This window comes from Denticeps clupeoides, chromosome 9 (assembly GCF_900700375.1).
Source record: "Denticeps clupeoides chromosome 9, fDenClu1.1, whole genome shotgun sequence".
In the NCBI taxonomy this organism is placed as follows: domain Eukaryota; kingdom Metazoa; phylum Chordata; class Actinopteri; order Clupeiformes; family Denticipitidae; genus Denticeps; species Denticeps clupeoides.
The window spans coordinates 15,270,673-15,288,176 of record NC_041715.1 but is presented as its reverse complement, the minus strand read 5'-3'; the positions used below and the strand labels follow the sequence as shown (position 1 = coordinate 15,288,176).

Sequence of the window (17,504 nt, the reverse complement as noted above, 5' to 3'; positions counted from 1 at the left end):
AGTAGCATTTTGTAGTCAATCCTAAATTTGATGGGTAGCCAGTGCAGTGATTTTAAGACTGGGGTGATGTGGTCAAATATCCTAGTTCTAGTTAGAACTCTGGCTGCAGCATTCTGTACCAGTTGAAGTTTACTCATGCACCTACTAGAGCATCTAGACAGTAGTGCGTTGCAGTAATTTAACCTTGATGTAATAAAGGCATGGACCAACTTTTCTTCATCATGCATTGAGGTGACGTTTCTTATCTTTGCAATATTTCTAAGGTGAAAGAATGCTGTCCTAGTGATATTATCTACATGCAAATCAAATGAGAGACCTGCATCAATGAGGATCCTTTGCTTCAGAGATCCAGAGTTAAGAGGGCTTGAGACCCAAGGCTGCTTGAGACCCAAGTACAAGAGCTTCTGTCTTATCAGGGTTTAACAGAAGAAACTCGGTGAGCATCCACTGTCTAAACCCCTTGGTGAGACATTGGGCAGCCATGACAGGTGCCTGGGGAGCAGTGTGTGGGGACGGTGCTTTGCTCAGTGGCACCTCAGTGGCACCTTGGCGGATCGGGATTCAAACCAGCAACCTTCAGATTACAGGTCCGCTTCCTTAACCGCTAGGCCACCACTGGCCCATGTGAAATTAATCAGTGTTGCTTCCTAAGTGGACAGTTTGATTTCAAAGAAGTGTTATTGATTTAGAGGTACATTGTGTTGATTAAGTGTTCCCTTTATTATTTTGACCATTGTATATGTATATTAGTAGTAAATTGCTAATGGTTCAATTCTTTGCCACATCATGATGTTATGATTTCTAAACTGTTGTTAGGAAGAGTAGCTATTTAGACCATTCACCAAACACCCTTATCCAGAGCGACTTACAGTCAGTAGTGACAGGGACAGTCCCCCCCTGAAGACACTCAGGGTTAAGTGTCATGCTCAGGGACACAATGGTAGTAAGTGGGGTTTGAACCTGTATCTTCGTGGACGTCTGAATCGTAGGCGAGTCTTTAACCCACCAGGCTACATGTATAGTCCATATTCGTCAGAACATTTCAGGTTTAAACAACTCTAGAACTCTCCTTAAATGGTTCATTTTGTAATATGACTGATTTGGTTGCTTGATTGAAAGACTTTCAAAGCATTCACAACAGTTTACCTCTACACAACTTCCTGACGTGACTGAACTCGGTCAAGAACAGTTCCATTCCAGGTCCAAGTAAGTTCACATACAGTCAAGCAGTCAGATGGGATTCCAAAATGTGGTCTGAGTTTTCAAAATAATTCAAATATCTCAGAATGCATTTCACCCAGCTCACTCACTATCTAGAACTGATTAAGTCACCAAAGCATCTCACCTCAATCTGAACTCCATATTGAAATATGGTATAGACCATAGTAGAACCAGGATTCCCAATGAAGATTAAACAGCGACAAGCGAACACCAGTGAAACACCAATTGAATGCGGCTACAAAGTGCAGCAAAAGCACATATGGAGTTGAAAGGGCGTTCATTTTCAACATCTGTACTGTACTGTACGGCGCTGTACTCAGAAACCTATCAAGCAACGTCATTATGATATCGTCCAGAGTCGTCCACGTCTGCGCTGTATATGTTGTAACCGTAGTGGTCATCCTATCAGTGGATCATACTGGTATCAACGAACAAATGTAAAATTTGAACAAACAGTCCAGGTTCTTCTCTTCTACTTTCTTTCTTATTCATAGATGTGTTTCACTGATCTCCCCACATTAGCAGTCCCAGCGGAGCCGGCGTGATAATGTCACGCTGAGGTCTCTTTAATGCACATCCACATGAATTATGCGACTGTCGAGTCCTTTGCACCGTATCAACGGGGATTTTATAGTCGTCTCTGATCCGTAAGACTACTGACCTTTCTTTGTCGATGGGCACCGAGACAAGGCGACATTTCCCCCCCGACAGGCCGAGGCACATAGTTAAATGCTAATACGGGCTGAAATATTCACACCGCCCGACTCGGTATGGGAGGGTTTCTAGTCACTCATGCGTTGTTTTGATTTTACTGTTTCAGATTTCCGAGTCGAACCCGTCTTCAGTTCAGTTCTGGTTCCCATCTCTCCAAGTTCCCGTCTGCTGTTAATCCTTCACATGGTGCTGGTCTGCTCTATAATTAGCACATACTCTATATATTTAGGATATGAAGTGCAGCTTTGACGACCTTAATAAATTTGCGTGACGTGTCAAAGTGACATGCCTAAATACAAAGGATAAGAGCGGTTTAAAAATAGCCTGCCTGTAAGCATGGTAAACAAACACTGTAATGGAAAGAGGAGGCACAGGTAATCCCCGCAGCCGTCTCCACAAATTTCTAAAGGTCAGTCCAGTGTTAGAACCTGTCAATCGCTGCAGCACAATCTCAAATAAATTATGTTCCAAAGACCTACTTCTGCACACACTCCATATCTTCGCTTCTCCGAAACTCTCGTTACCAGAACTGGTTTTATCTGCAAGAAATGAGCTGGACGTTATATTATATTTTTCATGAAGCAGCAGCAATGCGTTCAGAATTGGTTCCAGGTGAAGGTGGCGCCGACCATCGTGTAGAACAGGAATGGGGGAGATGTGGCTGAGGGGCTCCAGACTTCACATCACCAGTCAAGCTGTCAGCCCTCGGCGGGGATGACTGAACATTTTCAATGGGCTTGTTCTCCTCAAGGTCGAAGTGGTTTAATCCGTGCGGGGGCTGCGCACCCAGGGCCCCGGGTTCAGGTGCGTGAGCTGGGAATTGCTGTGGAGGGCGGAGGAGACGATGATGTGTCTTAATTCAACAATTGCCAGACATGCCACCGGCCTCTAAATAAGATGAATGGGGCTGATGGGTGAGTGACTGGCTGATTGAACAGGCCGGGGCGAAACCGCGATCCCTGCTCACCGCAGCGGGAAGTGGCAGGTGTGCGTTTGGAGAAAGACCTCGGTGTCACAGCTGTCACCTGGAACCCAAATTTGGTGTCATCCCTAAGAAAATATGTGTAAGAATGTGAAAATACAGATATTTCATTATGACAAACAGCATTAGGTAAACATTGCTGAATTCATTTATCAAATCAATCAGCATGAGCTCCCAGGACATGTCTTTAGGCCTTTTTAATACACAGATTTACTTGGCTGGATTATGTATTCTGTTGCTCTGATCGAAGCCAGAAATCCTGTGTACCCACATCCTGTCACCAAAGTCCCATTCATTGCCCTTATAGAAACTCAAATGTGATTTAAACAAAATATACAAAATGTCTCCCATACAAACAGATTTGGAAAATGCTATTTCTACTGTCATATCTGGGCGTATTTTGAGTCGCTTATTTTTTTATTGCAGTATCATGTATTTAAGTTATATTCAATGAGAAATTGTCAGAAACTGCCCTTCTTGCCATGTCACAATCATCAGCACATAAAACTAAATGTTTTTTGTGAAAAGTAAAATAAAAAAAAAAGGTGAATTACGGAAAAAAAAAACTCTAGCTATGTATTAAAAAACTTGATTTTATACACCAGGAGATGTGTTTACTTTACTAGAATAAACTCAGTCTAAATTATCATGCTGTCACATGCTTTTAAAATAGACTGTGGCACCAGCCTCTCGGTGTGTGTTTGTGTGTGAGTATATGTGTGTGTGTGTGTGTGTGTGTGTGTGTGAGACATATGAGCTGTACGAGAAGGGGGTGGTGGACAAGTCAGAACTTTTACAGTTGTCCGGCGGGGTGCAGCTGTAGGTGTCCAACTCTTTGATTTGGACCTGTAGGATTTTTACTAAAGAGGAAATATGAATCACTTTCATTTTGTCTTCCTGCTTGCCTTGGCTGGTAAGTTCCCCACAACATACGGCGTCTGACCAAAACGGAGTTTAATGGCTGACTTTAATTTGTGTGACTGATGGACATTAATTTCCTGCCAAGATAGTTGTGTGTTGACTAATCTATTAAACCCAGCAGATGCTTGCAGATGGGTATGTTCGCTGCTGACAATTAATTACATGCTGCAACTGTCATTAGTTAAGCGGAGAAGCAGCCGAGCTGTTTGATACTCAGGAGCTCTGGAGCATAAAAGCAAAGTAAATCAGAGCAAGAAGGTAGAATCGTCTTATTATTCAATTTAAAACACAAGTGCACTTGATTTTAGTACAAATTGATTAAACAGAGCAATATCCTTTAAGTTTAAGTCAACCTTAATTTATACACTTGTTCACTAGTGCAAGGTCACAGGCATCTTCAGTTCAGGATTTATATAAATTGACAAAATATTGTGAAGAATGCTACCCTGTTTTGGTGTGTAATTATTTCCATGATAATTTTTTTTTATAAACCTGTTTGATGAGAGTTATAGTTTCATTTGATGGTGCCTTTGGTGGACCAAGTTACAGAGAGCATCACCAGTGCAGTGGCGTGATTGACAGATGCAGGTGGGTGCCAGCGGCCTTGGTCGTCGGCGAGGGAGTTAGGGCGGTATTCCTCTCATTCTGACCGCAGACCAGTTTACCCGCTGTTCCGGTTGATTAGTGTTTCATCTCAGCCTGGCGCTCAAGGTCAAACACGTGGAAAGCGCAGGGTGGGGGGAGGTCCGGCTTGGCGGATCTGCCGGCTGCTTTTTCCTGCAACCCTATCTGTGACGGCGTTTTAGCACGTCCTCATATCTCCAGCAGCACGCGGGGGGGTCAAACTCGGGCGTCGGTCACAGCCATTATCACCCGTGAAGTACAGTACTAAACATTCTATTTGGGGTTCTTTTCTTAATTAAAAAAACACCATGTCATTTATCAGCCATCCTTGTGAACGGCTTGATGTTAACCCCATTAACAGAATCAACAGAAATAGTAATTATTAATCATCTAAATACGTAGAAAGTAATGAATTTTGTTGCACAGATCAATCATTTAATAATTCAGTTAAGGTGTTTTTTTATTTTTTTTGCATGAAACATTTTCTTGTATGAAAATGTTTGTTTGATGGAATGTTTAGGGTAAATTCCAGTGGACTTTGGAAGCAAAATATATGTATGTGTGTATTCCTCTCTACAAAATGAATATGACAAGTCATACAAATGAAGGACAATCATAGTGGAACCACTGTAGAACAATATTGGGTGGTGAAGAATGGTGAAGACTCATAATACATTGTACACTCCAGGAAAATATGGTTCTACGTGGAACTGAAAAGGGTTCCACAGCTAATTCAAAGATGGAACTACTTTATGTGGTTCGTTTTGGTTCCTTGAACTGCCAATTTCCATATTATAACTATTAGGAACCCTCATTGTAAGGATGGAGACAGCTAGCTGAAGTGTAGATTTCTCTCTTGCTCGTCTTGAGTAAATTATATTCTGTGTATCTCCGTGTTACCTACTCTGTTCTTCAGGATCCATCTGGTGCTCTGAAGATGAAACTCGCCTAGTCAAAACCTTGTTTACTGGCTACAACAAAGTGGTCCGTCCTGTCAACCACTTCAAGGACCCAGTCGTTGTCACTGTGGGACTGCAGCTCATCCAACTCATCAGTGTGGTGAGGGAACCTGAGGTCCCTTCTGAACTCCACCTCCAGTTGCGTTCTCACCACATCATCTGTGCTCTCTCATTTCTCTCTGACAGGATGAGGTCAATCAGATTGTCACCAGTAATGTGAGACTGAAACAGGTATTTTCACGTTCATCCTCGGTTCTCAAATTGTGGTACTTTGTGGTACACCAGGAGATTATTGCTCATTTTAACAGCTACTTTCACAGCTACTGTATTTATTTACTTTCCAAATCCTCAATGTAGAACAGTTAATGTCTTTACTTTGACTGGTGGATGATTAGGAATAAAATAAAAATGTGTTACCTGGTTAAATAGGCCTGTGCTGCTGTATCATTAACGCTCCTCTTAATGATATTTTGAAACATTTACTAATGTGGCACACTTTTATGTCAATTGTGGGGTGCTTTTCTAGCAATGGAAAGATGTGAACTTGTTGTGGGATCCTGACGATTATGGTGGAATCAAAAAGATAAGAGTCCCTTCCACTGACATTTGGCGCCCGGACCTTGTTCTCTACAACAAGTAAGAATCCTTTTCTACTCGCTCTGATCTCGTGTACGCGTGACAGTCCCAGTCCTCCTGGTCACGTGAGTTTCCACATGGTGCAGGAGGCAACATTCACATTTCAATTGGGCTAAATCGGGCACGGACCAAATCACAGTTCCCCCCTCCACAACACACACCATATGCTTTAGTCTGATGTACTGCTGTTTCTCCCTGACAACCAGCCTCTTGCCACTCTGCAACCTGTGCCAGGCTCTGCTCTGGTTGGCTGGCACATGCTGGTGGTGCTGGAGCTGTGCCCGGCTCGAGGCACTGCTGTCTCGCTGTGTTAACATTATCTCCTCCCGCTGCCGCCTTTGCATGCCTATGCCCGCAGCGCTGACGGTGACTTTGCCATCGTCCACGAAACCAAAGTGCTGCTGGAGCACACAGGCATGATCACATGGAACCCGCCAGCCATCTTCAAGAGCTACTGTGAGATCATCGTGCTGCACTTCCCTTTTGACCTGCAGAACTGCAGCATGAAGCTGGGAACTTGGACGTATGACGGCAAACTGGTGGTCATCAATCCTGTAACTAAGATCGCTGTTACTTCTACAGCTCTGATATTAATGTTTCAATCTGAGATGATAATCAGGCAAAAAAAAACAATGTAAGATGGTAGATCTCCCTGCAGAAATCCTGTCTAGGGTGCTCAACCACTGAATTAAAAAAAAAAAAAAAAAAACTGGAACCAAAAGGAACCTATGATGTTTACTAGTGTCACCTCAAGTGTGGCTTTATAGCTCATTTATGGAAATGAACAGATAAAGAAAGAAAGGCTGGTTGCTAGTTATGTGTATATTGGAGAAGAGGAACTAACTACCCACCCAGGCCATTTTGTGGGCTGAGTAATTGTTTAAAACCAGTTTGGTTAATACGGTACATCAATGTGCATGTGCAGCGTGGCAGCCTCCCTCCCTCTTTCATGTCCTTTACTTGTAATATGCAATTCTGTTTGGTGAACTGATGCAAACTCTCCACATGCACCTCTGCATTGTCCTACCCAGGCGGTAATTAGAGTCCTTTAGTTGAATGTAGTACCCCCTATGTGGTGAGATCAATTTTTCATATCATAAGAAGGAATGTCCTATAATAAAGGAATAAAACTGGAAAATTGTTTTGTTACAGCTCCACAAATGGTGAAAAGACAACATATAATGAAAAAAAAGTGTACAATGAAATTAAGATTTTTTTATAAAACAATCTTGATTGGAATATAAAGAAACCCTCTGTTTAAAAATAATACCTGAAATTGGTTTAATGTTCTGGATAATAAGGTCTTGTTATGTAGTCTCCAATGTAAAACATGATTTGCTGCAATAACTAGGCCCACATTTGGAGTCAGTTCTTTCCAAAGCAGAAAATTGGTCCAGTCTTTAGTACAGTGGAAGAGCACCCTTTAGAACATCAATTCCTGTAAGCACAAAATGGCACTGTTAATTCATGTAATGCCTTTCAGATGTAGTTTTTTTGGTTTATTTCATTTGTTGACCATCTTGAAATGGGAATGCTGAGTTCTCTCCTCTCATTGTACCAGGATAATGACAGACCGGATCTGAGTAACTTCATGGAGAGCGGAGAGTGGGTGATGAAAGACTACCGCAGCTGGAAGCACTGGGTGTATTACGCCTGCTGCCCCGACACTCCCTACCTGGACATCACCTACCACTTCCTTATGCTGCGGCTGCCACTCTACTTCATTGTCAATGTCATCATCCCCTGCATGCTCTTCTCCTTCCTGACTGGCCTGGTCTTCTACCTGCCCACTGACTCTGGTATGCACAACGTCTACACCTTTCCCCAGAACAGCTGTTAGAGTGGGTGGTGTGTGTGTGGGGTGGGGCGTGGGAGTTGTAGATTACTGGTTAATGGCCTGGAGCACAGGTTCAAGTCACAGGTTAAAGTTCCTGATGGCTGAACGAGTCTTTTAATCCTAGAAATTCCATATAGTTTCATAGGTTCACCTAAAACGTTACCATTTTTTTGGTAAATCCAGTGTTTCTAGTGTAGTTCACTGTTGATCCATTTAACCCATTTCGAGGATATGACTAATGTGTTAAAACAACTAAAATAAATGACATAAAATCTACATCCAAATAAATTCAAAAATCACTGTCAAAACACACATTCTCAATAATAACCAACAGTATGTGTGTTTTCCCTGTGATGTTTGTGGATGTGGATGCTGGGCTGTGGTTCTGATGTGGCTCTGCTTGTGTCTGGCCCGGCGCCCACAGCTGAGACCCCCCTCCGTAACCTCAAAGCCCCTGTCCTCTGCCATGTCTGGTAGTCTGCCCTCCTTTCATCTTTTATACATCAGTGCCGGCCTATTTCTGATCTGTCCCCTGCTCCTCTGTGGCGGGACGATGTGACACTGATCTGCGTGGGACTCGGTGGCTCGTGTTTTGTTTGTTGGCAAATGCAATCGGATCAGCATTTCCTCTCTTGTGTACAGTGGGACAGACAGTGAGACGTAGACTAGCTGAAGCTTTATCTGAACTGGAGTGTACTGTCAGAGTAAAAATTTAAACAAAATGCACTATTACACTTAATCAAACCCTGTACATATAGTTTTAGGCCTTTTCTTGCTTCATGTCTGATATTATATCATTTTAAGGTGTTCAGTGACAGGCTGCAAGTCATCTAACAGTTTATGTCTGATGAAAGCTCCGAAAAAGGTAATGATGAAAAATGTAATATGGCATTGCCATTGTATTCGGAATACTTTTACAGAAATGTAACCACATGCAGAAATGTAACACATGAATTAAATAGTTCTGTTGGCCCTTTCAACTGCATGTATAACAGTTACAAAGAGACAATTTTATTCCTAAATAAAAATGAACTTTACTTGACTAGAATAGTACTTGATCATAATCAGAAATTTGATTTCGGTTGATTTTGTCTCTCAAGCACAATAGAATAAAAACAACGACAATATAGAATATAATTAAATCTTAGCTCACAGATTACTGATATAATGGTGTACATAAAGTGCATAGGTGAAATGGTAGCAATTCAGTTGTTTAGAAGAGTGATGGCGAGGCGAAAAAAACTGTTCCTATGTCGGCTGGTCCTGGTCTGCAGACTTCTGTATCGTCTGCCAGGGTGTGTGTCCAGGGTGTGAAGGATCTGTGATAATATTCCCTGCCCGTTTCCTGGGTCTTGAGAAGAACAGGTCCTGGATGGAGGGCAGGGGGACACAGACCATACAGTCCATTGCAGTATGTTCTTTTCCTGTCTGGTGGCTGCTCCTGTGATGGAGGAGCACAGGATGGACTCAATGACTGCAGTGTTGGAATGGATCAGCAGCTCATGTGGAAGACTGTGCTTCCTCAGTTGCCTCAGGAACTACATCCTCTGCTGGGTCTTGAGGATGGAAGAGCTGTTGGTTTTCTACCTCAGGTCCTGGGAGATGGTGGTACCCAGGAACTTGAAGATCTCCACAAAAGACACTGGACTGTCTGATATAGTGAGGGGGAGCAGTGTTGAGGGACATCTCCTGAAGTCCACTATCATCTCCACAGTCCTGAGCGTGTTCAGCTCCAGGTTGTGCTGACTGCACCAGCACACCAGCCACTCAACTTCCTGTCGATATGCAGATTTGTCACCATTAACAGCTGAGTTCCTTGAGGTACAGTCTTTGGTGTAGAGGGAGAACAGCAGTGGGGACAGGACCCATCCATGAGGGCCACCAGTATTGAGGGACAGTGTTCCCCAGCCGAGCTGGAAGAGTTTGGAGTTTGGTGTTAAAAGATGAAATAAAGGATCCTGGCATGACGGGATCCTGGCACAGGATCAAGTGACATTAGTAACCACATAGGTACATATTTTAATGGTTGTTTCTCTCTGGGTGAGATTTTATGTTCTTCAAGATACAGAAAACTACCACTTCTACAAAACTACTATTTCTTTCTTGGTTTATAATTTGGTGTAAATCAAATTCCCTCACACTAGTGAACATGCCAAATGCTTAGTGCGTATCCATGCCCTTAGTACCAGTTATTTCATTTGAATCAAAGACAAAAACACAAGAATCTTTATACTAATGATTTTATCATTCTAAATATATCATAACTGTATTCTCTAATTTAGAAAAGAAAATATTATAAATGCTGCCTTCTAAAGTGTAGTAGTGGTCTAGTTGAAAGATACTCGCCGACCACAATGTTTTATGTCCCTGAGCAAGACACTTAACTCCGAGTGTCTTCGGGGGGAACTGTCCCCGTTACTACCGATTGTAAGTCGCTCTGGATAATGGCGTCTGATAAATGCTGTAAATGTAACACAGATACAGATATTTCCTCTTTGAATACGTGTTACTGTTACAAGTATTCTATTAGATCCCAACCCTGGAAATACACACTGCTGTGACATGAGGAGTTTGTTCTCACAGGGAAGGTATTAATATTTAAGTGATCAATAGTTGCATCTTACAGGGCAGTGTGTGCTCATGCTGCTAAGAGTCGAGGCTGACGGGACAGGGATTGTTCCATATTAGTCCAGGACAAGCTGAAGCCCATGTGCAGTGTCAATGTCTGTCACATGGATGGGTCCCCAGAGAGAAGCGAAGAGATTGCTTCTGGAAGGACAATATGCCACCTCTCGTCTGAACCACATGAGTCACGGTCGATTCATCGCCGCCAATGATGGTTCCCTTATTTGAACGTCTCAGCGTGCGTCAGAGCCCCACGACCGAGATTCGCCCACTTTGGGCTTTTCACACTCCCACAAGCCATCAGGGAACGTCAGTGAGTGGCAGCCCACATCAACCAGGACTGAGTTATTGATTCATCAGACACTATAATTAAATTCTGATAGGTGTAATATTCGCTGTAACCGACAGGTCTTGAGTAGTCTAACTTTAACATCCATCAATTAGGCCCATTTATTAACCACTGCACATCTTAAACAGCTAATCTAACAGCTAAAATATAATTAATCTGCACTACACATATTACCTCCTAATATGCCACTGTTGCATTATAGAAATTATAGAAATGTAACTAGTCTGATTTTACTCTTCTGTACTTGTGTGCCTGGCTGACTGTTGTCAGTTTTCCTTGCTCTGGTCTGGGCTGCAGTGTCCTTGTGAGAAGGGTTTTGTTTCCAATACCCTCTATATATAGTCCGCTATGCAAGCTGCTGTTGTTGTTCTGAACATCACTGACATTTCCTACGAGCTTCTTTTCAACTGTGCAACACAGTATATGCTATTTATTTTCAAATTCGATGGGTTATTAATAAAATGAGATATTGTGTTCATATTACCTGAACTGAAAAGCAGCTCAAAACGCCATCTACTGTTTCAAAATCGTCCAAGTCTGATGCTGATGTCGTGTATTTGTACGTCACCGATCTTATTGTCACCCCACACTTCTCCCTACTCCATCCTATTCAAGAGGTTCAAGGGAGATTTATACAGTGTCACAGTATACAGTGTCTTGAAATCCAGACCCCCATAGGGTGATTGCAAAAGAAATATATACCACTGTGGACAGCATTAGCCTAGCAGTTACGGAAGCGGCCCTATAATCAGAAGGTTACCGGTTTGAACCCAGATCTGTCAAGGTGCCACTGAGCAAAGCACCGTCCCCACACACTGCTCCCCGGGCACCTGTCATGGCTGCCCACTGCTCACCAAGGGTGATGGGTATAAAGCAGAGGACAGGTTTTGTTGTGTCACCATGTGCTGTGCTGCAGTGTTTCACAATGACAATCACTTCACTTTCAATTAAACCTATGTGTGAGAAAACATCAAAAAGTAAGGAACTGAAGACATGTTTCACCAGACAGCAGTTTCAATCTGTTTTAAGAACAACTCTTAAACACATGTTTGTGTGTTTCTATGTTCTTATTATCATAGACAGTATATACATTTTTAATGCATAACAATGTTCTCCACAATCTCCTCCCCTTGCTCACGGCTGCTGGCGTGGCCTGTTTGGTCCTACGCAGGTTTTTATTCTCTCTCTTTTCCCTGTGGCTTCTTTATGGTCCTCAGGTGAAAAGATGACCCTCAGTATTTCAGTCCTGCTGTCTCTCACCGTGTTCCTGCTGGTTATTGTTGAGCTCATCCCCTCCACCTCCAGCGCAGTGCCCCTCATCGGGAAATACATGCTGTTCACCATGGTCTTCGTCATCGCCTCCATCATCATCACTGTCATTGTGATCAACACCCACCATCGCTCCCCCAGCACACACACCATGCCACAGTGGGTCCGCAAGGTAGGAAAGACCACTTTTGGTCCACTTTTACAATCCTTGGGGAATAACTGAATTAACTTTGTGTTTTTTTGTCTACTTTTATTTAAAAATTATTTATGACCTCAGCTTTTCTCATAAAAAAAAAATCCTGTGAATTCGGGAAATATTTGCAAATTTACACAGTGCTGCCATCTAGTGGATGTTGTTCAAACTACTTACCTTTTCACATCAATTCATTATTTTCTTTATTTTCATAGTCTTATATAAATTTCTGCTCTGCAGGTCTTCATTGAAACCATTCCCAACTTCATGTTCTTCTCTACAATGAAGCGGCCCTCAGTGGAGAAACAGAATAAGAACATATTCACTGCTGATCTGGACATCTCTGACATCTCCGGCAAGCCGACGCCAACCGCTGTCACATACCATTCTCCCATCATCAAAAATCCAGACGTGCGCAGTGCTATCGAGGGCGTCAAATACATTGCAGAAACCATGAAATCTGATGAGGAATCCAACAACGTAAATATATTATTGTTATTATGATTAATGTTATTACTAGTAGTAGCAGTTCTTTTAGCATTATTGTTGTTGTAATTAATTACTTTCCTCCGCCAGGCTTGTGAGGAGTGGAAGTTTGTCGCCATGGTGCTGGACCACATCCTGCTCTGTGTCTTTGTGGGAGTGTGTATCATTGGCACAATGGGAGTCTTTGCCGGCCGCCTTATAGAGCTCAGCTCACTTTAATTTAGCTAGAGCAAATTATAAAAAAATAAAATAAAATTCTTGCAGAATGATTACATCATAAAAAGCATAAGCATCATTTTTGTAATTTTATCAACTCGAATTGTCCTACATTACATGTGGCTTTTGTTTGTTTGTTTGTTTGTGTATCATTAGTAACAGTTCTAAGAATAAATTCTTGATTCTTTTTTCACTCTGTGGGTTCCACTATTTTGAACCATCATCTCTCTTTATGTCTTTAAATTGGGTATTTGATGTATTTGCACTTTCTGGATGGTGAAATTGTAACCCTATTTCCATGATGTTATTCCTTTACTGATGTCTAGAAGATCAGCATCAGTCCAGCATCACATTCACATGGAGAATGTTGTGCAACTGCATTTTATTAAAATACACATTTGAAACCACTTCCCCCTACAAATGGCCAATTTAAAGATGGAAACTGTCTAAATATGACACTGTCTAAATGAATGTGTGTGTCTGAGAAGGTTGGTGAGTGAGGAAATGTGTGTGACCATTTGTGTGACACATGAGAGCTCTGGTCATGGTGGCGTGACAGTAAGAACAGCGTCTGGAAAGTCTGATTAATTTCATGCGCAGGAGAGAGGAAGTCTGGTTGGCCACTAAGATAAACAGTGGAAGTGTCGCTTCAAAGTTAAGGTGAGTGTTCCTGCAAACATTCATACTCTCTGGATACCAGCTGGAAGGTAGGCAGGTTTTCTTTTCTCCTGGATAATACTGCTGCTTTAACTGTCCTGGCAGACATTTCAACTCCCAAGAAGTGCTGATGCAAAACATACGGATGTAACATTTGTGACAATTTATGACAGTTTCCTTCCCTGACCCCATCCCGAACACATTGGAACATAGTAGAACTGAACGTGGGAAAAAAGGTCACTGCGCAATTTAAACTGACTGCACTTTTGATGCATGGGTTTTATATGCAGAAATATGCAGACGATACAGACTAAGTCCCTAGTCACCAAAAAGTCCAGACATTTAAGCCTTGTAAAACACACATGCACTATAAAGTGTTTAACCTCTGCTGCTATAGGGTGCTAAAACTGAACACAGACATGTGTGCTGGAGGGAGTTTCGGTGGAACAGCTGTGTGAAATCTATAGGTTAAAGAAGGAAATGGAGCTGGCATGGAAGACATTCAGAAACAGCTGCGTGGTTGGATATGCGGACAGTTGTGGGGATTTCTGTATGTCGTGCTGGGGTTAAAGGTCAGAAATGCCCATGTGTTTACAGAGCACATGAACAGAGGCAGTGACTGGAGGCAAGAAAATAGTTTCCGCATTAGAAGTGATAAACACAAGCTGCATGTTCTGAGGCTCACACAATATAAAGTATATTTCAGGTGTTTTGAGGTCGAAGATAATTTAGTCATTTACACAAATGAACAATCCCCACCTATTAAATTGTGATTTTATGGATGCAATATGTGTGGTAATGCAATGATCTCATGCTCATTATCATTTCTACTATTGACTTGTGCTGTGAAGGTGTGGGGTGTGTGATGCTTCATTAGCAGCAGTTGAAACACTAAGGTGACTGTTGGTATGAACCATGACACGCCTCCTATACGCGTTATGTAATTCAGTCTTCCATTAATGCATTATGTCCAATATATTGATTTTGTGGACAGCCTATCATCTGAAATCCACGGCAGGAACAGTGAGGAGAGACAATGCCAGCTCCTCCAGCTCCACCTCCCCCTCCAACACTCGTCCTGGTATGTCAGGCTTGGCTTTCATTAAAAACAAAGTAATACATTTAACTAAATATTTTTTATTACAAATCTAATACAGATTCGAGGTTTTATCAACGTCTGTGATATTAAAAATTATATAACTAAATGCAAATTATGAATAAACTGCAGGCCATTAAAAAGAAACAGACCATGGCTGAACTCTGGTGGTTATAAGGGGTATTGCAAGTTGAACAAAAAAATAAAGAAAGTTGACAGTGTTTCATTTGGAAAACAACAGGCGAATACTGAGAAGCCAACCTTAAACAAGTCTAAGCAGCAGGGGAGAAATGCTTTATTGTCAGATATAACCAAGGGAAAAAGACTGAAGAAAACAGTCACCAATGATAGAAGCGCTCCACTTCTTGACAGTAAGTGTTTTTTTTTGTAGATTGGAATTAACTATTGGTTGGGAGTTTTGTTATGAATTTAATGACAAATTAATTATAATTTTTATGGCAGAGTGCAAAACATCCGGTCTAATAGAATTCGACACAGGTACCTTCAGCAGTAGAACCCATGAAAGTCCAGCCAAGATAATACCTGGAGGAAACAAATACAGTGGTACACATTAATGGATGCACTCTGCATGAAATAATTATTTCATCATTATTTTAGTATGCTAAAAATGTAGATTTATTTTTTTTTTGGTTTTAGCAATTGCCTCGCTTCCTCAGCTGAGTAGTTCCAGACCAACCAATGGTGTCCTTCTGAACAAACGACCTCTCCCCTTGCCACAAGGAGCCAGATGTTCAGCGTCATCTTCACAGCCTCACCTACCAGAAGGATTTTGCCCAGCTATGCCCCATGCCACTGCATTTCAATTTAATCCTCAACACCTTCCACTGCTACCTCGCAACAGGCCATTACCCACAGTTCCAACAATGCATTTGGAATGCAAACCTTCTCTACCCAGAAAGAAGCCATCCTTCCCCCTGCATGAGCCTCCAGACCCACCGCCTCCTCACACTAAACCTACAGTTGTTCATACATTAACTAAGAAACCACTGCCCTCCACTCCACTGGGTGAGAAGAAGCACTTCACACCCCTGCAGAAATGTTTGCCCTCCACGTATCTCAGATCAGATCTCCAACCATCAAAGCAAACACCTCAGCCTGATGTAAGTTTAGGTGGGTACGTAAAAGTTACTATGAATCAGAGCTGTCATATTATATTCCATTTTCTTGACACAAAGTTCGCTATAGTCTCTCATCTAATGGCTTCTAGATGAAAATGACGACTATGTTACTCCATCGGGATTTGTTCTCCTGCCAGCAACGTTTGGGCCACCACTCCCTCCAAACAAGCCAGTTCTGAGAAGTCAACAAAAACTGCCTTCAATGGAAAGCAGACCTATGAACTCTGAACTCCATTCCACAGGTACAAACCTACAGATTAAATCAGCTTAGAGGCAAATATGACGCAATGCTTCATATTCAACAAGTCTGATGGTTGTAACTGGGATTTGAACCTGGGTCTTCTGGTTCATAGGCAAGTGTGTTACCCACTAGGCTACTACCACCCAGCCCATGAGTTTTGTATATTTCTGTAAAAGCCATTTCACCATTTCACCACATCACGAACCAATCCGAGAAAGCCCTACATCAGCAGGATGGATAACCCCTCCTTTATTCCAGCTCCTACTTCCATCCAGTCCCTGGAAGCGCCAGTCACAGACACCATGTCCATCGACAGGCTCTTACCTTCATCCCCAATGGCATTACAGAAAAATTTCCACTTCACTTTCACTTTCAGTACTGTACAGGTCTGACGTGCCATTTTTAATTCACTTACCTTGTATTTATTACCTTTCAGAGCAGTGAGACCAGGGCTGAGCGATTTTCAGTATTCACTATACTCTGTGCATTAAAAACTGTAGCATAATCGTACTGCTCCAATCGGCTCTATCGCCACCACAGCCATAGCAAATACACATTCCCCATAGCAACCCTGAAGCAGAGTCTGTCGTTCAGCCCTAAGTCATTCAATTAGTTATTCAAGTGGATTAGTGGTTAGAGGCATACAACCACAACAGCATCATGTACTACTACCACAATGACCAATACTAGTAGCGGCCCCATAATCAGAAGGTTGCCGGTTCGAATCGAAAAGGTCTCAGATTTCCACTTCTGGGGGTCAGTATAAGGGAGGACTTGACCTGGGGAATAAACACTGTCCTGCTGTCCTTTTACCGCTGCAAAGTAAAGGGCATCCTGCTCTACTGTCTCTGTCCGAGGTTCACAGTAGAAAGAGCTCCACAGAGTCATTCAAGTCACCCAGAATATAATGGACAGTCCTCTCCTCTTACTAGAAGAACTACATAGTTCCTGTTGTCTCAGAAACATCAGGAAATTTCTTCAGGACGAATCAGACCCAGGACATGCGGTGTTTTAATTTCTGCCTTCGAGCAGATGTTTCAGATTCACAAAGACTAAGATGCCTGAAAATGGGGGGTAGGCAGAGCAGTGAGGGGTGCGTTGTGACCTGACACAAATTCCTTCCGTGTTGCTATTATAAAAACATTTACTTGAAATACAATCTGATCATGTTTCTTTTATAGATGCCTGGGAGTTCAGATTTCATTTCCACCCAGTGACAGATCTTCCCCTTCCAGAGGTTTTTGTTCCAGTCCACAAGACCTACCCCAGCAGGCTGGTTAAACGTGAAGTTAAAGGTGGTTTGATATGGTCTGGTGGTGGTCTAGTGATGGCAGCAAAC

General features: G+C 42.3%; 1 protein-coding gene and 1 long non-coding RNA gene across 2 annotated transcripts; both read left to right on the top strand.

The window, feature by feature from the left end:
- Positions 1 to 3,674: 3,674 nt before the first annotated feature.
- Positions 3,675 to 13,225, top strand: LOC114796969 (acetylcholine receptor subunit alpha). The gene is made up of 9 exons (XM_028991533.1): positions 3,675 to 3,830; positions 5,379 to 5,521; positions 5,608 to 5,652; positions 5,948 to 6,057; positions 6,416 to 6,611; positions 7,619 to 7,856; positions 12,086 to 12,309; positions 12,571 to 12,810; positions 12,907 to 13,225. The coding sequence occupies exons 1-9, from the start codon at positions 3,791 to 3,793 to the stop codon at positions 13,033 to 13,035; spliced, it is 1,365 nt and encodes a 454-aa protein (XP_028847366.1). The 5' UTR covers positions 3,675 to 3,790; the 3' UTR covers positions 13,036 to 13,225.
- Positions 13,226 to 13,570: 345 nt separating this feature from the next.
- LOC114796603 (uncharacterized) lies at positions 13,571 to 17,461 on the top strand. The gene is made up of 6 exons (XR_003750759.1): positions 13,571 to 13,692; positions 14,684 to 14,770; positions 15,027 to 15,156; positions 15,248 to 15,916; positions 16,014 to 16,166; positions 17,347 to 17,461. It is a non-coding gene; the product is annotated as an uncharacterized LOC114796603 (long non-coding RNA).
- The last annotated feature ends 43 nt before the right edge of the window (positions 17,462 to 17,504 follow it).